Source organism: Pagrus major, chromosome 14 (genome assembly GCF_040436345.1).
Source record: "Pagrus major chromosome 14, Pma_NU_1.0".
NCBI classification, from domain to species: Eukaryota; Metazoa; Chordata; class Actinopteri; order Spariformes; family Sparidae; genus Pagrus; species Pagrus major.
Window position 1 is genome coordinate 24,271,566 of NC_133228.1, and position 24,808 is coordinate 24,296,373.

At 38.5% G+C, this 24,808-nt stretch overlaps 2 protein-coding genes across 2 annotated transcripts in view; one reads left to right on the forward strand and one right to left on the reverse strand.

The window, feature by feature from the left end:
• Positions 1-2,484: 2,484 nt before the first annotated feature.
• LOC141008110 (F-box only protein 15-like) overlaps positions 2,485-24,808 on the reverse strand; it is a 39,298-nt gene continuing 16,974 nt past the window's right edge. The window contains exons 10-16 of the mRNA XM_073480331.1: positions 7,038-7,100; positions 6,678-6,797; positions 6,413-6,487; positions 6,232-6,327; positions 4,828-4,938; positions 4,445-4,528; positions 2,485-3,105 (exon numbers count right to left, since the gene is read on the reverse strand). Coding sequence (XP_073336432.1) covers positions 3,028-3,105; positions 4,445-4,528; positions 4,828-4,938; positions 6,232-6,327; positions 6,413-6,487; positions 6,678-6,797; positions 7,038-7,100 — 627 coding nt within the window. The 3' untranslated portion in view covers positions 2,485-3,027. The remainder of the gene's footprint in view (positions 3,106-4,444; positions 4,529-4,827; positions 4,939-6,231; positions 6,328-6,412; positions 6,488-6,677; positions 6,798-7,037; positions 7,101-24,808) is intronic.
• LOC141008114 (uncharacterized) lies at positions 20,934-24,516 on the forward strand. Its single transcript, XM_073480337.1, has 3 exons — positions 20,934-20,950; positions 22,550-22,814; positions 23,154-24,516. Exons 2-3 carry the CDS (start codon positions 22,559-22,561, stop codon positions 24,227-24,229), a joined length of 1,332 nt encoding a protein of 443 aa, XP_073336438.1. The 5' UTR covers positions 20,934-20,950; positions 22,550-22,558; the 3' UTR covers positions 24,230-24,516.

The following is a 24,808-nucleotide window of genomic DNA, read 5'->3' on the forward strand; positions in this document are numbered from 1 at the left end:
TAAAACTCACCTGGTTCTCGTGTAAACCTTCCCTCAAAGCAGAAGGTTAACTGGTTGGTAGTGAAGGGCGGATGAAGCCTGATGGAGTTTTGGGGCTTTCTGCATATTTGTGCTGGAAAGTGATTCAAACACAGCGACATCTGCTGGTGACTGAAAGTTAAAGCAGCCCTTCAAGACTGAAGCTGAAGCACCACAAGACATCTCTGAATATAAATCTTTTAGTTTAATGTGTGAGCAAGAAGTCTAAGAAGCTGTGTGTTATTATCACACCTGGAATATTTATGTTCAGAAGTGTTGCATTAACTGTAGATGTTGTTGTGTTGCCATTAAATAATTACCAATAATTCACTTGAGGTGTCATCAGTCACATGGTTTTTGACACAAGCTCTGACTTTATGAGAGAAAGAGGAAGTTTTGTCATATTTATTCTGTGTATTTGGCACAACAATTCACACAAAGATGGACGTGTGGTGGTTTTGTGTCTCTTGTGTCTCTTTGTGGTGGTTTGTGTTTCTGTGGTGGTTTTGTCTCTCTTTGTGGTGTTTTGTGTTTCTGTGGTGGTTTTGTGTCTTTGTGGTGTTTTGTGTCTCTGTGGTGGTTTTGTGTCTTTGTGGTGGTTTTGTCTCTCTTTGTGGTGTTTTGTGTCTCTGTGGTGGTTTTGTGTCTTTGTGGTGTTTTGTGTTTCTGTGGTGGTTTTGTGTCTTTGTGGTGTTTTGTGTCTCTGTGGTGGTTTTGTGTCTCTGTGGTGGTTTTGTGTCTTTGTTGTGGTTTTGTGTCTCTTTGTGGTGGTTTGTGTTTCTGTGGTGGTTTTGTGTCTCTGTGGTGGTTTTGTGTTTCTGTGGTGGTTTTGTCTCTCTTTGTGGTGTTTTGTGTTTCTGTGGTGGTTTTGTGTCTTTGTGGTGTTTTGTGTCTCTGTGGTGGTTTTGTGTCTTTGTTGTGGTTTTGTGTCTCTTTGTGGTGTTTTGTGTTTCTGTGGTGGTTTTGTCTCTCTTTGTGGTGTTTTGTGTTTCTGTGGTGGTTTTGTGTCTTTGTGGTGTTTTGTGTCTCTGTGGTGGTTTTGTGTTTCTGTGGTGGTTTTGTCTCTCTTTGTGTTTTGTGTTTCTGTGGTGGTTTTGTGTCTTTGTGGTGTTTTGTGTTTCTGTGGTGGTTTTGTGTCTCTGTGGTGGTTTTGTGTCTTTGTGGTGGTTTTGTCTGTCTTTGTGGTGTTTTGTGTTTCTGTGGTGGTTTTGTCTCTCTTTGTGGTGGTTTTGTGTTTCTGTGGTGGTTTTGTCTCTCTTTGTGGTGGTTTTGTGTCTTTGTGGTGGTTTTGTCTCTCTTTGTGGTGTTTTGTGTTTCTGTGGTGGTTTTGCTTTATAGATGCTGAATGTTGAACTTTAGGTACTTGAGTTTTTATTCCTGTAATAAAAGGACAGTTTGAATTTATCTGGAGGAGGACGGGAAGTGAGTCCTGGCATTTATCAGTGTTTCACCACTTCACCTGTGACACAGACGGAGAGCCAGACAGCTGCAGCAGAGCTGCCCTTCATCATTTCTCCTATTTAGACAGCTGGAACGGTGATAAAACCATTTTAAACAACAGGCTGCAGACGTTCACAAAGGAACATCAGGTTCAATGTGTCAAGATAGTGAACGAACGACATCCTCTGTTAGGTTTCTTCACAGTGTGCAGATCAGTGATGCTCAAAGTGTGGTCCGGGGACAATCAGAGGCCGGGAGTGGAGATGAAGGGGTCCACAGGAAACATCAGAATAAGGTTGTTTCTTTTGTTATTTATCTTTTTGTTTGTTATTGAATTTTACTTTAATTTAGAATATTAAAGAGTTTATCTTTCTGTGGTTGGAGTACAGTATAAGATAAAAAAGACAAGCAATTTTTTAAAACTTTTTATATAGTATGACACTTGATGTCCCAAACTAAAGGTGACAAAAATACACAATAAAAACATCCTTACAGTTTTCAACCGGTGCCAGTATATATATAAATGCAACAGCAACAAGATTCAGTGCAAAGACTCAAGGAAAAGAAATCAAGTCTGATCCACAAGATTAAACCACTTCTACACTTATAAAATCAAAAGTTAATGAGTATCATAACAATTTGGTCCAATATATGAAGTCTATGCAGGTGTGTTAAATTGAAAGCGTATTGTTTGTTAATGACAATAATGATTTTTTTTCTCTTCCTAATGATATGATGAGAAGACATACACAGCACAACTTCAACTTCCTGAGGATTATTGTGTAAAAATGGCAGCAGACATCGAGACAGAAAGTTACAGCAGTAAATGTTTGGACATAAACTATGGAAGCCCATCCCTGCCAAAAACCTTTCATGAACTAAAAAGAAAGAAAAGAAAAAGGGGAATTGCAGAAATACAAATCTTATAGATACCTAATTACTATGATTTAGCACTTAATAATAATAATAATAACATACAGAAAATGGCTAAAAACACTTTTTTCACAAACCTTTTTTAAACCCTGTTGTACTCTTAAGTTTACATTTTAGTAACATTTTCCAATCATTTGTAATAGATGTAAGAAAAACGACTTCTGTATAAAATCGTATAAACCTAATTTTATATTTTCTTTCGCTTTTTTTGGCAGTAATAGGCTTCCATACATAAAAGCCCATAAAAACACTGGTCAATTGGTTTTGACAATCATTTTTCACGATTTTGTTCCTTGAGGCCACAGTGTGAACGGAAACATAGCTTAGTGTTTTTGTTTTACATGTTATGTAGCTTGTGACGTGAGTGTTTGGTGAAATGTCCATAAACTAATCATTTTTCAGGTGTTTTCTGTCGAAGTTGAAGAAAAACTTGAATATTTTGGGAAAGATAATCATATAGCAAGCAGTTTTATTTCTGCGCATTCAAGAAAAAAATTCATTCAACCAAAATATCGGCGTGTTCCTTCACAGTAGAAGCACGGGTTGAGGAGGATACATGGTGCATGTTACAGGGGTCATTTGGGCACTGCTGATTGGCTATTGCCAGGCAGAGAAGGGGCGTGGTCACATATGTGTTCACGCATTGGTGGTGGTGGGCTCGCCTTTCCTGCCGATCTGACAGTAGAGAATCATGGCGAAGACCATGCCGAAAATCTGCAGAGAGAGGAAACACATCAGAGAAGTAAACACTAGAGATGAACATTATACTCCATACTAAAATGGTGGAGGTTATGTTTTCACCCATGTCTCATTTGTTGGTTGGTTTTTCAGCAGGATTAATCAAAAACTACTGAACAAATTTCATTGAAACATGGATGGAGGAATGGTCTCAGCTCAGAATAGTCCCCATTAACTTTTGGTGTGAATCTGGACAAGGGATGGATTCAGGAAGTTTTTCTTTGCCGCTGCAAGAAATGCAATCTTTCAACATTTTCTCAGAGCTGCATGGATCTTGATGAAAAAAACTCAGCACATTTAGGTGGCTGGTATCTATGAGTCAGTCCAATTTGATATAGATCCATTTAAAAATCCAGATATAGCAGATAAAAATACACTTTAGTTGATATTGGATTAGACTTTAGGCTTGGATTAGACATTTGCAGAAAATTCAGTGCTTCAGATGTCAAGCGTATGTTATGTACATAAAAATATTTAAAAATAGCTGAAAACTTGATTATATTGTTGAATTTATTACATTAAAGGGAAGGAAATTGATGCACAACATTTGTCAGGCGTCAGGAGTTTATCCACCCTTGTTTTTCCCCCCAGCCTTTATTTGGTCGCAGTGACCACATCCATGACTATTATTAGAGACCTGGCTTTTATTTGTAAAAAATATGGTATATTGACCTCAGTGCTGAATTTCATACAGTCGGAAATGTGGGTTGGTACTGAATATACGACAGTACAGTTCTAGACTGATTCAGGACTTATTTAACAGGTAAAGACTACTTTGTTTCTCTTAGTCAGGAATTTCTGTTCAGAAAGAGAAAATATGTCATGTAAGTTTCCATTGCTACGCAGATGAGACAATGTTCTATATCATCGATTCAGCTGTTGATCTGAGCCCTTCTGACAATCTTTTTATTTGGAAAACTTCCCCAGACTCTGGATCAGGCCCCCTTTAACTTAAAACATATAATTTCAAACTGAACATAAAATGTTTTACTATTTTTTTTTAAATCTCAATTTCAGGTATTTACCATATATTTTGTTTGTCTCTTAGAAATCTTCTGAAGCATATTTTACTGCATGTATTTTTATTTTAATGTGTATTATGTTAATGTCTCTTTAGATGGCTGAGATCCTTTGAAATATGTTGTCATATTAATTGCTAAATAAAACTTTGTGGAGCATTTTGTTGGCAGTAAAGAGCCTTGGTTGTGGCTCCAGGATACATTTAATCTTTAGCATGGTTGTTTCCTCCTGGGAAATGAAATTGTATGCTTTTGCGTGTGTGTGTGTGTGTGTGTGTGTGTGTGTGTGTGCTGACCAGCAGGACGGCGATTGCAAATGCGATCCCAATCACCACCTCCATGTTTTGCTCCAACAGACCGATGATTCGGGTGGAACAGGGCTACAGGATGAGACAGTGATGTCATCATACATAATCATACTGTACATCAGATGGTTTTATGTTTCAGCCAATATCCAGCAATTGACATTTTTCACGGTCATTCCGACTGATGTGCTGAAAACCTTTATAAAATTTTTTTTTTTTTTTTTTTAATCGTAGCTAAAATGAGATCAAATGTTAAGCGATAGATTATCTCGCCCTTTAATTTTCATAGAAATGTTTTGACACCAGTCACTGCCCGGAAAGTGAAACATCAAATTTAAAGCTGATTGACTTTTCATAGACAATGTTAAACTCACCGTGCTGTAAACACCATTGCCCTTGCAGTCTGTGTCTGTTGCATTGCAGCGGCAGGAGGCTGGAACTGGTTGCCAATCTGATGGTCCATTCACAAGACCACAACACTTCAGCTGAAAAGGAGATTTTTTTTAAATCATTCCCACAAATTGTTGATTTGTAACCTCAAATAACAAATCATTGACAGAAATGAATCATCACTGTGCTCAATATTTTCATTTCTACCAGTAGAATACTAATGTTACCAGTTTTTAAACCGGAAAAAAAAGAAAGTATATTGAGCAACAAACTATGATTTGGTTGAAACTGTCTATTAAAGTTTGTCTCTGACACAAACTGTGTGTGTGTCTGTTAATGTACTTGTGTCTTGGTGAGGACTGTAGAGTTTGTAAGCAGTGGCAGGTGAATTTTTTTTCGGGTGGACGCTACAAGTTTCCACATCACTTTACAGCCAAGTTGTCAGGAAAAATGTTAAGTAGTTTGTTTCTACAAACCACCGATACGTTCACATTTGTATGTCACAGCCTACGTACCATACTGCCATTTCTAAAAAGCATGCCAAATACAGTATCTTGTGATTTTCATATCAGGAGGCAGAGGGGATGGTGGTGAAGTTACAGGCAAGAAGGCTTGCAATGTCTGTACTGGAGACCTATTTTAAAGGTATATTTTTAAGGAAGCCTTGGACAGTTTCCTGTCATGTTGATTCTGATGTTTTAAAAAAGGAGGCAGGGACATCAGTATAAAACACTGGCAACACTGCATGCAGTTAGCCAAGACTACTTGTTAAACTACATCATTAAAAAAGACCAGGTGTAAACTCTTCCTCTGTTTTGATATTCGGTCCAAGCTACCACAACTAGTCACCGCTCTTTGCTGCCACCTGCTGTGTTATTCAGCCAAATGTGGTTTTGAGTCAATGTGGAAGAATTCTGTTCCTGGGGCCGGAAATAAGTCACAACTCACTAACTTTTTTTCCAATATGGCAAGTTTTTCCTCAATCAATTCAAGGGTCTTAGGACAGAGGACGTAGTTCACTGTACAGATTGTAAAGCCCACTGAGGCAAAGTGATTGTAACTGTGGGCTCTACAAATAAAATTGATTTGATTTAATTTTAGACTTAAGATTTTCATTGCAGATTATACATTTTACTCACTAACAATATCATGTTTAGGCTGCTTATTAAAAAAATATAAGCTATAAACTAGTTTCTTAAAGTCTTCAATGAAGGTCTATGAGATCATCTTGAAGTGAAGACGGGAGGCAGCACCCTCTATTGACCAGCACCACTGTTTTAGACTTGATTGACACTCCTCACTTCTGCATGTACCATAATGTGTGTGTGTGTGTGTGTGTGTGTGTGTGTGTGTGTGTGTGTGTGTGTGTGTGTGTGTGCGCGCGTTACCTCTCTCTGCAGTTTCTCCAGGTCTTCCTTCACCTCAGGTGGTTGACCTGACAACGGGGTGAATTTTTCCAGACGCTCCTTCACCCACTCCTTCACCTGCGCAAAATAAACTCACAGTGAACCTTCCAAATGAGCTGATGTGACCACAGGTGCCTGAAGATGGCGTCACTTCCTGTTTTACCTTCTTCTCCTTCACAGCTCCCAGGATTCCCGCTGCCAGCAGGAGGATGAAGATGATGAGGAGGCTGATGAAGAACTGAGGCAAGGGAGAAATAATAGACGGGTTGATTTTCTAATCACTTAATTATGTGAAGATGACAATTGTCTGTCATCTGTTTTTCCTCCAAAAAAAGAAAACAATCTCTCACTTCCTATGAAATAAAAATGAATGAATTCAGAGAATATCCAATCAAATCATGTAGGAAAAATAATGTGATGATTCCCACCAGCAGCAGCATGCAGCGGTTCTCTCTGATGGCTCCACAGCAGCCCAGGAAGCCGAGCACCATGATAATCACTCCAATGGCGATCATCAAGTCGATACCCGGAAGAGATTCTTCGGTGATCTAAAGACAGGAGGAGGTGGGAGACGGTGAATCAGTATTTTACACAGATGACAACTCAAACATATGACAATAATCACATTTGGACTGTGTAAAGTTCAGAAAGTTGGATTCTTAACACTGATGCTAATGTTAATTCTGTAATTACAAAGAGCTGTTTGGAAAAGCTCATGTTTAGGTGAAGAAAATCTTGACACACATTTTCATATTTATCTGCATCAAATAATAAACTGTCAGTCTCACCACATTTCCATTCTTGCTGACTTTCAGGTAGATGGAGACACCCAGGATGATGCAACCACTAATCTGTAGGAAGAGAAAGAGATGAAATTTAAGTACAAAATGTGCAACAAGCATTACTTCAGTTTATTGGTGAGATCTTGGCGACATCTGGTGGAGAAAACCTGCAACAATGCCAAAACTGCACACAAGATATCTCAAAATCTGACAAGTAGATTGTTGTGAAATTTACTGAGTAGATTTGTGATCTTTCAGGGATAAATGCTATTTATTTTCGCAGGCCTATGACCTTTCTTCTAGCGTCACCGTCAGGACAAAAAAAGACACTTCCTTCATCTTAAGAATGGGGCTGCAACTAACTATTATCCAACAGTCCTAAACCAACAGTCCAGACAAGCTGCTCTGTTAGCGTTAACCAGCTGGTGAGCTCTGGAGGAGACATCTGTGAGTTTGTTTTAAAACTTTTGGGATTCATAGAGTACAGCTTTTGTACACCTTGGGATCGACAGGTGTGTAGGAAAAGACAGAGGGCTGACAATAATCAGGAAAAAGATTGAGACTGAACACATACCCTCTGAGCCTGTTGTTGCTCGCTAACTTGTTCTTATTCAGTATTCTGCCTGTTTGGGGGAAATAAACCAGCGGTCAAACTCATGCAAATAACATGAAGGGAAATTCACTATAATTTATGTGTGAACACAGATAGCTTCTTAGCCTTACTGTAGCTAGCTTGGTAGTGTCTGCCTTGGTGGGCTTGTTTAACTAACTAGGCTTGCTTCAGCTCCACTCAAGCTCCACCTCTTTGCCCATTTTTTATTACCTGGGGGTTGAGTCAGGTACTGCCAAGATGTTGAACATGGCAAACACTGTCACTGCTCAACATTAGCTTTATCTTTGTGAGTATGTTAGCATGCTGATGTTAGTATTAAGCACACTGTGCCTCAGCACGGCCCTTACAGAGCTGTTGGAAGTCTTGAAGATATTATTTGAAGACAACAGATTAAGTGAACACAATTGTTTCTGTCAGACTGCTATAAACAAGCTACAGAGCTTCTCTTGTCATTTAATATTATGTAACTGACTGAGACATTTCCTTTATCAGTTCATAAATTTGTTGAACAATAAATACAACTCGACAGGACGGAGATCAAACTGGACCAAAGCCAAAACAAGCAGCTGATCCTCAGTCAGGATCAGGACTCTCTCAGGTAGGTCTACACAGAGATGCTCCTACATGGGCAGGGTTTAGGATTGATGACTGACATGTATTATTCAGGACTCATACAATTAGCCGACACAAACAAGCTACTGTGAGTAATTATCTGCCATCAATATTTCATAATCAGAGCTGTCAGCACGCAGCAGACAGAAGACAGAAACCAGGCAGAGGACACATCACATGGGAGGGCTAATTACAGGATGTTGAGGAGATGAAGAAGAAACAGAAATACTCTGCTCCGGCCTGATCTCACAGGGAGTTTCTATTTATTCAAATCAAAATTAAAAGCTGTATTTCTTTCTCTGTGTTGAAAGTGTTTGCTTTCTGTATAGTGTCCTTGGGTTATGTGAAAGAAGCTTCAAGTAAAATGTGTTTGTTAATCCAAAAAAACATTCATGTTTTCTTTAAGTTTGCAGTTGATAAAGTCTCTAAACATTTACTTTAGGTCCCTATTTCATTAAACTTGAATTTATTTCATTAAGTTACTTCATCATTGTATGTTCATTATATTATAGAACTCAATAAGATAACATTAGGAATTTAAAACTGCAAGCAGTGATGAACGAGCCTTTGTACCACCGCACATGTCAGCTGAGAGGCAGCCGCAGTCAGACTTTGTTTGACAAGGCTTACTTCCTGTTGCCAGTAGGTGGCGCAATCACTACACTTGCTAATTGGCATGCATGAAAACTCGAGTTTTTAAAATATTTTAATCACAAAGTTGTTAAGATCACCCTGAGAAAATTTGAAGGCAAATTTGGCAAAAAAAGGCAATTCTGTAGAACTAGTTCATTTAAGTACAGTACATACAAAAACCAAAAATGAGCATTAAATTCAAAATGGTCGACTTCCTTTAGGTCAGTTTAGATCATGGCCACAAGAGACCTTTTTGTAGGTGTCACTGAGATACATGTGTACGAAATTCCAAACATGTAGGTGAAAGCAGTCCCAGGGGCTGCGTTTTAGAGGGCGCTAGTGAGCCATTTTCCCAAGCTCATGGCCAAAATCGCTAAAATACGTAGATTTCCACCGCGTTTTAATTTTGTGTGAACATTTACAGTACATTTAGCCCCTCAAAGAAGCTATTTATTTGGGAATAGAAGAGAAGAATCATAAACATTTACATAATCAGAAGTATTTGTCCTAAATGTAACTTTCATTTCATTTAATTTGATGTCAATATGTTCCATTTGCAATGTTAATCACATTTGTGCTGAATTACTTTAGACTATAAATAAAGACTAAATTTAGACACAGATGAGAAAAAAAAAGATGGATCATTCACTCTACTTGTGAATGAACGGAAACAGACATGACAAACTAAAGAGGGACATGACCTCTGTGCTGACAGAGGTAGCACATAAACACCACACCCTCAGCCTATTTATACTGCGCTCTGATTCAGGAAGGCTGAATAAATACAAAGAGCACGTTGAGCATTTAACTGCTCTTTCTCAGTCACACCTACAGAAACACACACCTGACCAGTGAAACCAGTGCAACCACAGTCCATGTTTGGTCAGAAACATCACCAGAGTGTGAAAAATCAATGCTTAATGCTGTTAAGCTGCACTATGTTGAACTTCACCTCAATACTCGAACACGTTGTCATTGACCAAATAATTTTTTTATCCACTTAACACGGCTATTATCAAACCACCAGCTGAATCTGCAGCTGCCCTCAGCTTTATGGACCTTTGTAGAGTTTTAGCCCATTGTTCATCTGTTCTGCCACAACTTTACTGTTTTGGTTTACTCTCAGCTCTCTCAGCTGTAAAAAGCCACTGTAAACTGCCTGCTCAGCAGCAAACAGCAGACAGATGCAGTTAGAGACTAGCTGGTGAACACAGTGAAACATCAAACGGTGCAATATGTAAGAATTAGCCACCTTTTGTTGTTTCATACTCAAAACAAATAGGGGGCAGTATATCACCAGAGTAACAGCTAACTGTTGCCAAAGGTGCTGTTAGCAAGTAAGTTCAGTTAGCCATGTAGCTAGCGGTCTGGACTGGGAGCTCAGGGAGTAGTTTTGGTGTTTACACTGCTAACATAGGAGCTTTGGAGCAGGATGGGCCATGGCTGGTTAGAATGCTAACCTCAGTAAATATCTCTGCAACACCATATATGAACGTCATACTGTCAAAACTGTTATTTCTTCTATTTTTTTTATGTTTTCAACTACAATTCTTACATTTAACAGCTAGAGAGCCAGATATTTCACTCAGGAGGTGGTGGAGACCAAAAACAGAGCTGAAAGACAGTGTTAATATTGGACTAGTTCATTTAAGGTCATTTATCAGCTGGACACAAACATGACTCCAAATAAATGATCATGTTGCTCTGTAACTGTTGGATGTGTAAATAAGCAGTTGTTTGATTACAAGTTTACATATCAACTTAAAAGGTAATGATACGTCGATGACACTGCTCAGGAACACCTCGAGGAACACAATAAAGGGCCCAAGGTGTTGACCGGGCCTCCAGATTCCCCAGATCCCAATCTGATCGAGCATCTGTAAGACGTGCTGGAGCAAGTCTGATCCATGGAGGGCCCACTCCCCAACATACAGGACCCAGATGATCCACTATAAAACGCCCTGGTGCCAGACACAACAGGACACCCTCAGAGGGCTTAAGTCCATGTCTTCACAGGTCAGAGCTGTTTTAGATGCAGTAGAGCAGAATAAAGAATATAAATATATTTGTTTTCTTTATTCTGCTCTACTATATTTTGATGTGAGACTTGGATTCACAAGTAAATCCAAAGTACAAACAAGCAAAGCAAAAATTTGGACCTGCTAGTTCATTCATCCTCTGGGGACCATGAATGTCTGTACAACATTTCAGAAGAATCCATCCAATATTTGTCAGGATACTTCAGCCTGGACTAAACTGTTGGACTGACCAATAGACTGGCTTTGCCATCCCTAAAGCTTGCTGCTAGCATGGCTAAAAGAGCTAAAACTTTACACGAACAAATAAACCACATCTAAAGATTATTCAATAAAGATATTGAACCTTATTTTCAGGAATTACAACATTAAAGTTTTGACCTGTTTGCTCATGTAAATAGAAAATGGACAGAGCTACTTTGACTACTTCTGTGCAGTAACCCTTTTGGAAAAGGAAAAAGAGCTGCAGCACTTAAGTTCAGATTGTTTGCACAACAAACACAAAGGCAGGCAGCCTGCTGGTGGTAACACTGCCTGAGGTAAAAACCTTTATCAGTCTGCTCACACTGGGTTTGTTTTTGAGACGTCTGCTCTCATACAATAAAGAGTTTAAAGATAACAAAAACTCAAACTGCTCCAGCTGTTCAGGATCGTTGTGGTTTCAAAACCGATTGAAAAGAAGAACTCTTACTCTGCTTTTTCTGTCCCTCTGGTTTCTTTTTCATCTTTCTGTTTCTTTGGTTGCTTTGTTTACATTTCTTTCACCTTTTTCCTCAATTCTTCTTGCTGTCATTTACTTTTGGATTTGTCACCCATCTATCAACATGTTGCCACCCATAATAAAGTTGTAGAAAAGTGATGGGGATAAACGGGAAACCTTTTAATTACTGGACATGTGGACTGCTAAGTGGAGGACAGATTTCCTGCTTTTCTACTGTGACCTGCTTTATCTCTTGAAAAAACTCACCCATACAAAGGTGTTTCCCTTTAAAGATGGTTGCCAACAGTGACAAGCAGGTTGTGCTAAAACACAAACGTTCAATGGAAAGCCTCTGCAGAGTTGTGTTTTTTTGTTATCACCAACACATCTGATGGAAAAAAGTGGGGGCGGTGCACAACGTGACAACACAACTAGACCAGGTGCCATGATATGCCCTGATGAAGCCGCTAAGCCCATTTATTTCAGGTTTTTTCATTTTTGCAAAACAGTGTGCCTTGGAATTCTTAAGTTATAAGTTATGACTCATTGATCACAAAGCACAAGTCTAACCTCTGTTTTCTGGTTTCATGAAATGACCTTGGATCCTAAGAGCTTCTTTTTCTTTGATGCCTGCATTCGTGAAGCAGCACTCCTGAGCCAGTTTGGCATTTGCTCTCTTTACAGAGCTTTATTATCTCGTAACATCAACACACACAAAGAACCTGCAGAACGACATGGCATTCACTGATCTGAGTGGGTCTGAAATATAAAACACATCCTCTGTGCTTGCAGCAGCATGTCAGCTCTCACAGACTGAACCCAGATCAAAGGAAATCATTACAAACCAGGATTACAAGTGATCAGGATTACAGTTTATCGAAATTCCATGCCTGTGTAAATCACATCCTCGTTCATTTATTTACTAGCCTTTATGTCCCTGCTGGGTTCCTGTACACATATCAATGCAATGTTGAAATCACTGAGTCAAGTATTTCTCACTCTTGGGTAACAATTAATAAACACTGTGATAATAAAAAATAACATTTACAAGGTCAATTAACTGAACTGTTGCTTATTCTCTCAGTTAAACCGGAGGTGGAGGCGGTTCATTCCTCAGTAGTGACTCACAGGCAGCGGGGAAACAGTGGTAATGAGTCACTGTGTAACTGAGATGCAAGCGGATCTGCAGGTTTAAGTGTAAATCCAGCAGACGAGACACAATAGCCACACACACAAGATTGTGGCAGTGACACAACTAAAAACAGGCTGGTGTGTACAGTCACGAGCCCACTCAGCCGATCAAAGACGCCCAACAGGGTTTTCGCCCCATTTGAGATCTATTCGGCTCAACAGGGATTACGTTCAGACAGACACTGTACAAGTGATGACTGACAGTTCTCTTCTTCAGTTTAACTCTAGTATGAACAAATGAACCTGACTGGAACACATGATGATTCTGGAAAAACATGGCAACTGTTCTGCAAACTATGTTTATCTTGTACTCCTCTCAAAGTGGACAAAAAAACAACCAACACCTACTAATATCTGGCTTTTGTCTTCAGTAGGAGAGAGTACAATCAGCATTCAATTCCAGGTCAAATGACTCTGCAGCAGTCCTGGGTGTCCAGCTCCAATCAGCTGTCATGAATTTGCCACCCAGGTGGACACATTTATTTTCGCTCTTATTCTGGTGTGATGCTATGATAGGTGTTGAAATTAAAGACGTTGACAAATTGTTTCAAATCTAATATCCAGTTCTTTTCTAATTTTTTTCTGAAGCTCTGTAAGCTCACTTGTACTGTGACTTAAACCAATACCTTTATCTGCCTTATTAAGTTACTGACCATCTGTGGTTTGCTGTGGAGCTAAATCGTGTTTTCTTTCTGTTTGGATCATCTCTTTCCTCAGCAAGAATGGTCCCTAAATGCAGCATCTATTATTCATGGAGTGTATGTGCACTCTGCTAAAAGGCATTAATGTACAGAGGCGGAGCCACACATTACTGCTTATTTCTTTTTCATCGGAAGCCATAAAAGTACGGCTGTCTGACAAGATGTCCAAAGTTTTTCTGTTACAAGTTCAGCCACAGAACAACTGCAAACTAATGTCAAGACAAAACAATGTAGACAAAATAAGTGAAGAGAAAATTCATGATATTTTTCACATTGTCGCTCAGACTTCATAATGGTTGCCTTGTTCAGCATCACTTAGCAACTGAGAGCTAGAGCAGAGCCACAAGTTACAAACTACAATAACAGGCTTTACAGTAAATAAGAAGCCAACCCCACCCTCAGCATCATCATCATTAGGTAAACACATCATGTCCACCATGTCCACTGAGTGGTTAGAATCAAGTTAACATCGATTTAGCATCATTTCTGGGAACATGAGAGAAGGACTGAAATAACCTCAGCGGGCAGCCAGAGGTTATTTTAAACAAAAACACAGAGCTAAAAGGTGGACTCTGACTTGTTTACATTCTTTATGACATGGTAGAAAACAGGAAGGATCTGACGCAGCAGATTTGGAGAATATTTTGAAGCCTGGAAGCCTCAGTAGTGGAATGTAACAGAGTACATTTACTCAAATACTGTATTTATGTACAGATTTGAGGTAGTTGTGCTGTGTTAGAGTATTTTCTATTACAACTCCACTACATCTTTTTACTTTGCTACATTTATCTGAATTATCTGTATTTGTAATAATGGTGAGGTTTGGACTGTTGGTTGCACTAAACAAACATTATGAAGGTGTCACTTTGGGCTCTGGCTCAGTGTGAAAAAATGTCTTACTATTTTCATAAGTTTTACAAATAAAAAAATTAATTAAGAAGGGTTAGCAGGAACAGCTGGGGGTTTTGTGACATAAAAATGCTCTTTAAAAAGGTAGGATCCCTACTATTTATTTTTCATAACGATAAGAGTGACACTGGCAGGAGGTCAGTCCATTAGGGGTACTTGGGATCCTAGTACCACCATGAAGTTAGATCCTGGTGTCTCTTTGATTTATCAACATCTCGACCAATCCCTGTCATTTCTGTGCCTGATAATAACCATGATATGTGTCCATGCAAATACTACTGAATGCTCCTACACTTCCCAAGATGCTTTTTGGTCAGTCGATTTAATGATGTCATCATTAAGCAACCGAAAAACAGAAAAGCAGGAACCAACAGACGAGGTGAGGTACTGTGTTTAGTTCCTGTTTTATTTCAGTGATTACAACCACTAAAATGTTTGTCACACGCTGAATGGTAGTGTAAAAACAGCACAACTGGAGGGAAGTGAGCTGGTTCAGAAATGTCATTTGCACAACAACAGCCACTTGGATATTTTAACCATCGGACTCTGGTCATATCAAACCATGCAAGACTGTAGCCACAACAACCCTACTGAGTTCAGGTTAGGTATACTTGATATGTTATTAAATAAACTTATTTCTTCAATGAATATATCTATGCTAAATACGAAGCTAAAACTTTTTTTTTAAATTAAATTGAGATGTAGCTGGCATCTCATTCAGAGTGAGATGATGGATATCAGTTTCATCTGTTTACGTCCAGTACAGAAATAAGTTCAGAAAGTGTTACCAGGTTCAACATTTGAAAGGTTTAAAAGGTTGTTTGACCTCTAAAGCTAAGTTAAAGTGTTTCTATTGAATCTAAATAGTCAGTGGTCTTGAAAATTACGCATACGTCTATTGACAAAGCAACAATTATTTTAATGAAATTTCAACTTTTACAGGTTTTACCAGAGTCTCTCAGAGGCACATCTATTGGCTGAAATTGTGGAAACATGGGACAAACTGATTATAAAATGTAAATTTTATGTTTCAAGTTATAGTTCTTCAGTGAGATTTACACTGAACATACTGTATGTTTAAAAACATACAGTATGGGGGGTGGGGGGGAGGGAGTAATGCTATGCGGGGTCGAGGTGAAGTCTGAACAAGTGAGTCTTGAGTCTTTTGTGAAAGATGGTAAGTGACCACCACTGAGGTGCCAAAACAGACAAGAGTTGCGACTTTGCTGGGCGGTCTTTGTTTACTTTCGTCTGCCATGTTTCAGCATCATATGACATCATTTTTCTGATTAACCTTTTAAATTATTATCTGCGAGGCACTTCTTAGGAAGCATACTGAGGACTTCAGCGTAGCTTAGCAACAAAACTGCGAATAATACACTTTCCAAGAAACTCCGAAGCTGTCTGACTAATAACCTTTTAAGTAGTTGTAGGTAGCTCCATCGCTAACTTCTGATTAAGCGGCCTCCTCTCTTCATACCAGAATTCCACCAGCATTTCTACAGCACTGTTACAACACACTTTCCACAACAAGTACCATCATGTTTGTGTGGAGCAAGAACTTAAAGACTGATTGGAGCTAAAGATTAAGCAACATCTGGTTTTAGGTGGAAACTCCTAGCAGAGAATAGACAACAATACCTCATTCATTTAAATTCTGAGTAGCGATGTGAGGCTGCAAATGTTGACATGATGGGAGGCCGAGCAGGGGCCACACCCTGAAACTGAGTAAATGTTTGCTTGTGGAGGGAGAGGCAGGGCGATGATAAAGAGCCGATACAACCTGTTCTACACTACTGACAGTTGACTGAAATAACAAAAAGCTTCAGCTCCTCACAGCAACAAATGAAAAATACAACACACACAAATTTTTAAAAAAGATCAAATAGAGAAATACCAGTCGACAAAGAGTTCAGACATAAAGGTCTACATTAAAAACGTCAGAAGCCTGTTCAACTGAAATAATAACCCCAGAATAGAAATCAGGTTGAAAACAGTTGGAAAAAGCAACAAAAATAGAGTAAACAAAATAAAGAGAAAGTTCAAACAATTTTAATGACAAACTAAAGAAACCTCCTCTTGGAAATACAATTAATGTGATTTAAACGTGAAACATAATCTCCGAAAATTAGATGCTCAACCATTTATTTGTATATCAACACATGTCCAACACATTGCCTGACAAGTCAAAATGCAAAAATATCTTAAATTTAAAATGTTTTGTTTTCTAGACTCACCCAGAAAAGAAGGTTGAAGAAGAAGAGGAGGTATTTGATGCATTTATTCACAGCCATGGTTTTAATTCTTCTGAACTCGTTGCTCCTCCAGCGGCTTCTCACTCACAGACTTGCTGCTCTCAACACACTCGTGCTTCCTGAAGGCAGAAACAGAGAGATTCACTCAGGCTCGACGAGCCTGCTCTACCTGTTTCCTCTCACTGAGGAGGCGTCCCTATCGGCTTTCCGACCCTGCACCCTCCTTTTCTTCCCCACACCTGCTCCTCTCTGTCTTTTTCTTGTCTTTTCCAACCTTTGAATCTTTCTTTTGTTCCCTAGCCTCTCATTTTGTCTCTTTTAGTTGTCCAGGTCATCTAACAACAGAATATACAATTTAAGTACAAAGCAATTGAGAAGAACATTTGTATTTCTAAACAAAATCTGTCTTAGTTTTGTCTGAGATGTTTGGTTGTACAAGTGTGGATAACTGCACAAACTTGCTGGTAAACCTACCAGAAGGAACTTTTAACTGCTTCTCAATTCTCAATTTCAATTTAATACTGATGCCTATATATGACCTACATAAGCAAACTATGAGACAGTGAGAATATTGTCTATTTGTTTTGAGTTATTAGTCTTGTTATTAACCATGTGGTTAGGAAAAGAACATGTTTTGGCTTACCTGCTTCTGTCGCCACAAATGCAGCTGGAAAATGTCCTGATGTTAAAACGATCCAGTGGCGTCACGCTTACGAATGTTGAATGCCGTCTTGTACAGGTGTGTCTAGTTTGGCAGCCTTCTTCCTAACTCTAACACCACCACCATCCAATACTACTCTATTGTACTAATCTCTGACTGCTGATTCTATGACCTTTCATCTAGTGTCAACATTTTACTTTGCTCTAATGTTAACTCTTTGGCTTTGGCAAAATACATCAATGTACATATATCTCAGACTAAACACAAACTATACTGTAGATAACTATAACTATTTTCAGCATATTTCTGGGTTGTACTTGTAATGAACCCTCAAGACCACAGAAACATACTTAAATCTTATTTAGCATTTGAAGCATGTTAGCAAACTGGCAATTCCCTGGGTTGGATTATTTAATGTTTATCTTATCTTGTTTCAGCTACTCTAACAGTATAAAGTAATGACAACATACATACCTGAAAAACTGGGAGACACAATCAAAAAATGACAGGATGAGTTTTCTTCAGTAAGTTTGTCTCAAATGAGTCAATAACGGCACTGTACCTTAAATGTATGGGTGGAGAGGAATGCAATCGATCTCAGGGGAGAGGATCAAATGAAAACAAAGATTTAAATGAATAGAGTCAGAGTCACACTATGAATTTACTTGTCCCAAAAAATGTGAGTATTGTTTTGAATATGTCAAATAAAACATGCTGTAAAGCTGAAGTAGTAAAACTCATGGCATGGTCATTAGAGGGACTTTATCTCCATCTAGTGGCAGCTGTACAGGACTGCAACCCAATCAGCAAACACTTCTCCACAATCCTCCCCCTTTTTTTAATGACTGACCACCAGTCAGCTTACAGCTACAGTCCCTCGGATATCAGACAAGAAGCCACAATGTTGAAAAATGTCCACAATTCTACTATCAAGTTGTCATTGATGCAATCTAAAGTAGACTCACTGACATTAAACTAAGAGTCCAGCTGGTTTAAAACCAACTTCAACTTATTGTGTGTCTAACTGCTTATCATAAAACTGGTGTCTGACCTGCAGATCTGTTTTTCTTTAATGGCAATTTGAGTTCTGCCTCACACTAGAGCCGCAGTGATTAGTCAATTAATCAATTGGTTGATTGAAAGACAATTAACTGACAACTATTTTGATAATTGATTAATCGTTTCAGTCATTTTTTAAGCAAAATCTTGAAGAAATTGCTGGTTCCAGCTTCTAAGATATTCTTATTATTCTCAGTAGTATTCTTAGTAAGAATATCTTAGTATTTTGTTTGTCCCCCCTTTTGCTTTAATGACAGCATGCACTCAAGCTGGCATGGACTCCATAAGTTTATGTAAAAAATCTGATGACTCATGTTATCCATGCATGATTTGACAGTGTTCCACAAAGTTTCTTGTGATGTCACTGAAAGCTCGTCTCAAACTTTTGGACCCTACTGGAATTTGACAGATGGGAAATGTCTTTGTGGCTGAGAGTGAGAGGCAGGGATAAGGGGAGGGAAGTTTAGAGTGTGTTCCTGTATACGTGGATAATGAGGCGGGGAGAGAAAGAGAGCAGGGAAAGGGTTGATTTTATGAGTTGCTGCAGCTGCGTGGAAGAGAGAAAGAGTCTAGAAGAGCGAGGGGGTTACATGCAGTATCTCTGCTCATCTGTGTATAGTCTTTCCCTTCCTTCATCAGCTGTTTTTTCACATCGGTAATATGATTTATCTTTGTAGGATTTCCAGTGAAGGCTGTTTATTGTCTAATCTTTGTAGCTGTTTCCGTTGTTGTTGAACCAGTTCTTTGTTTGTAAAGCTCAAATGTATCAATAATCTGCTGTGGTCGGTTGCTCTTCAATCCCGGATAGTGTGTGTGGTGGAACGTTAAGTTACTGTGCGTTTTAAGTCTACGAAAGTCTCTTTCATGGCTTTGTTATGGTGGTAACACGGATGAACAGGGTTTTAAGAGTTTTAACTGAGTATTGTTATAATTTGGTTGTGAACAAATTGTTTTCAGTTTTCAATAGGAATTTGTGTGCCGCTTTGCTCTGTGCAGTGAGGTGGCTTTGAACACATGGATGGTCATGTACCCGTGCTGGTGAATGTCTTTAGGGGCTTGGACTAAAGTTCACTCCGCACATCTTTGTATGGTCAGTTTTGTCTTTATGATGCAAACCCTGTTGAGGCACTCGTCCATGTGTTGTTCCTGGTGATCCAGGTCAATTTATGCTATAGTCCATTTCTGAAATGGGCAAAAGTAGGGCCAGGCAATATGTACGATATATATTGTTATTGTGATGTGAGACTATGCTGTTATGTAGATTTTGGATATGCTTATATGGCGATATGTCAAAGTGTTGTCTTTTCATGGTTGTATTGCAGTAAAGTGATGTCATTTTCTGAATTTACTAGACTTCTATTTTTTCTAATACTTGTGTTTACCCACTTAGTCATTATATCTACATTACTGATGATTACTGATCAGAAATCTCATTGTACTCTTATAGTACCAATTGAATTTGCTACAATGTTGTTGCAATATCAATATTGAGGTATTTGGTCAACAATATTGTGATATATTATTTTTGTTGCCCAATCCGAGCATTTATTAAGTGTTTTTTCGAAATATGAAGATATACTGTATGTTGTGTAGAGTGTTGTAGCAGGTAGCTGCAGATTCAGCTGGAGGTTTATCACTACCAGAGACATCTTTAACATTATCAAATAGTTATCACATTGTCATTTGATACTTTAAGGTGAGGGGAAGATTGTGGCTACAGTTAAGAATAGCAACCATTAATGCAGGTCTTAGATGGGACGCAGTACCTCACACTTACTATCATGCTACAGGTTGACCTGTAGTATGCTATAATCAATATTTTTATATTCGATCTTTTGATATGCATAATGAACCATATGATATACTGTTGAGTAAGGTTTGTCTCAGGCTTTTAAGTTATTTAAATTATTACAAATCAAAGTCAATAAATATTAGAATCAAGTTCTCTTACCTCTGGAACCTAGAACAGAAGTTTCAATTTCACTTTTACTCTCATAAAAGGATAGGTTCATATTTCTGTCTGACAATGCTCACATTCCTTCAAGTACAACAGGTTTACAACAGGTTTTGCTTACTGTAATCCTTCAGCCTTAGACATACTGGCCCTGAAGTGAACCAATCTTCCAGAGCATTTTCTTTCTTAAGCGACTAATCATTGCAGCTCTATTTAGCAGTCTGAGTAAGACAGAGAAAGACTTTGTTCTAAAAGACAAACTTAAGAAGATTCTCACTTAATTTGTTTGTCAGCATAAAAAAAGAGGAATGACTTCAGCAAGCAAAACCTGTTTCAATATAAAAAAAGAGACCCTGTCCTTCAAGCCCCAGTATGTACACCAGCTACTCTCCCTTGCCTCTATGCCAGTTTGTCAATGCGGTGATACTTCCTGCTTCCTGCCTGAGCCATATTAGTATGTACTGTAGCATACAAGCAATCCAGTCTGATGTCATACTTTTTTCGGTTGGGAAGCTAAAGGTTTCAGAATTGACTGCAGTCAGACACTAAGAAGAGAAGCAGCAAGTCTGTTACCTCATCAGCACGATTTTAATAGGTAAGACACGTTCAGGACACATCTGATAAATGTACTATGACCTACTATGATAGCGAAGCAGTAAAACCCACTCGTATCTGAAAATTGTGACGGATTTATTAAACAAGTATGTGCAGTATATGTATGACATTGCAAAGACATGATCGAGTGTGTAGTGTTTTTTCGATTTCGTTCCATCAAAACTATTTTCATGTGTGAGATCCAGCATGTCAGAACTGGTCTCAGAATCCTTCTAATGCTGTCAGAGAAGGGAGGTTTTTTTTCCCCCCCTTTCTCCACTTTTATTGAGTCTGAGTACAAATCTGCATTAAACTGATGATTCAACAGTTACCTTTGTGGATGTCAGACATGTGAGGCTGTGAGTCCGATATTTGTTTTAAATTTGAAAGTCAAATTAATGTCAGGGCTGGAGATGATACGTTTCTCCCACAGACACATACAGTACATTTTGTGATTATTTCATGATTTTCGAGTGTATGCTGTTGAGCTCATCCACGCAAATGTCTAATCCAATAATGGTTTTAATACACAACAGTCTTGAAGACACAGAACTGAAATATTCAAAAAGCAAAAAAAACATTTTCTTTAAAAAGCCATTGCCTTTTGAAATTGTTTAATATGTATTTTATATCTGATATAAATAGCTGAATATAAAAGTATAGAGCAGCAGTTTGTTTGTAGTTTGGAGGCAGATATTCTTAAGTTTCAGTATCATTTTCCACTTAAGAACACGTAATTAATCTTTGATATTGTTTCCTTGTGAGTAAAAATGCATTTCAAACACCCCAGTCACTAGGGCTGGAAGCATATTGACACTTTATAGTTATCGTGATTTGTGACTATATATTGTGTCAGATCCTGGATTTGTTAAATCATGATATAGCATCTGTTGTCTTTTTCTGGTTTTAAAGGCTGCATTACAGTAAAGTGATGTCCTTTTCTGAACTTATCAGACTGTTCTACTTTTTCCAATACTTTTCTTTATCCTCGTCATTATATCCATGATGATTGTTGATCAGAAATCTCATTGTGTTAATATTTTGTGAAAGTACCAATTGTCATACCTACAATATTGTTGTAAAATCAATATTGGAGCATTTGGTTAAAATATTGTGAAACTTGATTTAGTCACTCAGTCCTAGCATTTATTAAGTGCTTTTGAGGAGATTTCAATATATCAAGATGTATAGTGTGTCGCGATATAACCTAAATATACTGCAATGTTATTTGGAGGCCTTACCCCCCATGCAGCCCTGCCAGTCACCTTTTTTCATCCTTTATCAACATGTTCACATTACTTGCTATATTTAGGAGGGTTGCACTTCCATTTTTGATGACATCTAGCACTTGTTACTTTTAATCCACTGGTTGTGAATTACTTTGGACAAAAGTGTCTCCTAAATGAATGTAATATAATGAAATGTAATATATTTGGCTTGACTTCATGAGTTTCACACAAGGCAATAGTATAAGAAAAAACTGAAAAAATGTAAATATCAAAACTTGTGTTATCTGTTTACCAAGGAGCAGCTGATTGGTGGAATGAGTGAAGATAATTAAATAATTCCCTCCAATGAATATTTGTTTTATATTTTGCAGTGATCCTTAATGGCTAAACTTTCTGAGGAGCTCTGGAAAACTCTGCAGGACTTAGGAGAAGAAGAGTTTAAGAAATTCAAGTGGTTCTTGAAACAGGATCACATCCTGGAAGGCTTTCCAGGAATCCCGGTGGCTCTGCTGGAGAAGGCAGACAGACAGGACACAGTGGATCTGATGGTACAGAAATATAACGGTCCTGGAGCTCTGACGGTATTCTTGAAGGTTTTAGAAAAAATCGGCAGAAATGATCTGGTGCACAGTTTAAGTAAAACACAAACAGGTAAGTAGATGAAGAGGCTTGACATGCATCTCAATTTGTATAATTATTCCACTCATGAAAAATAAGGTTGGACAAATTTTGTGGTCAGTTAATATCTGTTATTTCAATGTGTTAAATACAAATTTCATCAGATTTTAGTTAAATAATGTATTGGATCAGAATATGTATCAGCAAATACCTAATACTGAAGAACCTGGATCTGGATCAGGGCCAGAAAAATTTGATCAAGACAGCAATAGCCGAAATAGCAATTGACACAATAAACATCACAGAGAACTGTTCTTAGGACTGACCAGATATTTTTTGTGTTCTGCCTTGTTTTAGACATCAAGAACCATCACTCTGTTCTTCTCAAAAGAGATTATGAAAGAAAGAAGGCCGAGCTGGGGGCTAAAATGAAGCTGATGATCCAAGAGAGACAGATGAAGATTGAGGAAATCAAACGCTCAGCCAAGCTCAGCAGCAAATCTGCAGACAGACATATTGCAGACAGTGAGCGGGCCTTCACTGTATTGCTGCAGTCTGTCAAGAGAAGTCTGGATAATCTCATTGAAGCTATTGATGAAAAACGGAAAACAACTCAGAAACAGGCCGACAAATTCATCCAAGAGCTGGAGCAGGAAATCTCTGAGCTGACAAAGAGGAGCAATAAGATAGATCAGTTCTCACACACAGACAACTTTGACTTATCATCGAATATTTTCATTCCAACCACCAGGAGTTGGACAGAAGTCACTATTCAGCCGCCATCTTATGGGGCAAGCGTGGGGGGGGCTGTGGATCAGCTGGCGGAAGAATTCAGCACAGAGAAACGGAAGCTGATCGCCAAGGCCAAGCTGCACAGGGTCCAGGAGTTTGCAAAGGATGTGACTCTCGATCCCGATACAGCAAATCCTTACCTTATTTTGTCTGACGATAGGAAACAAGTTTACTGTGGTTGCGTAAAACAAACCCTCCCAGACAACCCTAAACGATTTAATACTGCTAGCAATGTCTTGGGAAAGCAGAGTTTTTCTTCAGGAAGATTTTACTTTGAGGTTCAAGTTACAGGGAAGACTTCCTGGGATTTAGGTGTTGTCAAAGAGTCGATCAGCAGAAAGGGATCGATCAAAGCAAACCCCGAGAATGGCTACTGGACTATATGTTTAAGGGAAGGACATAAGTACAAAGCTTCTCTTGTTGATCTCTGTGTAAAATATCAGCCAAAGAAGGTAGGAGTATTTGTGGATTATGAGAAGGGTTCAGTCTCTTTTCATGATGTAGACTCTGTAGACATTATCCACTCATTTAGTGACTGTTCCTTCACTGAGAAACTTTACCCATTCTTCAGTCCCGGTTCTCATCGTGGTGGTAAAAACTCTGCCCCTCTGATTATCTCTCCCGTCAATTATGCTGAATAGAATTGATAAATCATCCATTGGAAAAACTGATTCCTCAATTTTGTAATAATTTGAACAAACAAATTAACAATGTAGGAGTTGAGGGACATTGTTTGAAACAGTCTGAAAATGTATTGGTTTGGTTGGTGTACCAGGTTGCGTCACTAGGTGGTGCCACTTTCTTTTAATGAAATGGAGTTACAGATGTGTGAGCTGCCTTGCTTGGAGTTAATTCTTTGAGGAAGGAATTGTTATGTGCATATCCATGTTTTAAAACTCATGTATGAATAGTTAAGGTATTGCCCAGTATGGTTGAGGAATACACAATAAAGTAATATCCATATTTCGTCTGTCTGTTGGCTTTCCAAGTTAAGTTAGTGTTGAAGAAAAATCAAAACTCTTGTTCAGAAGTTTAAATAAAATGTTTAAATAAACATCTAGCTTGCAGACACAGAGGGTGGGTCAGAGATTGTGAGCCAACCAAGAATAATGGGAAGATATCATATTCATAATGTGGGCCAAAAGTTAATTATCAGACAAATGAAATGCAAACAAAATGACCAAGGGAGTGATAAAAACAACCTGATATAACAGGAGAGT

What these genes read in the sequence shown, in the direction of transcription:
- LOC141008114 (XM_073480337.1), top strand. Translation starts at nt 22,559, where the DNA reads ATGGCTAAACTTTCTGAGGAGCTCTGGAAAACTCTGCAGGACTTAGGA. An exon ending in TGATCTGGTGCACAGTTTAA is followed by an intron (nt 22,815 to 23,153) that starts GTAAAACACAAA and finishes GCCTTGTTTTAG; the next exon opens with ACATCAAGAACCATCACTCT.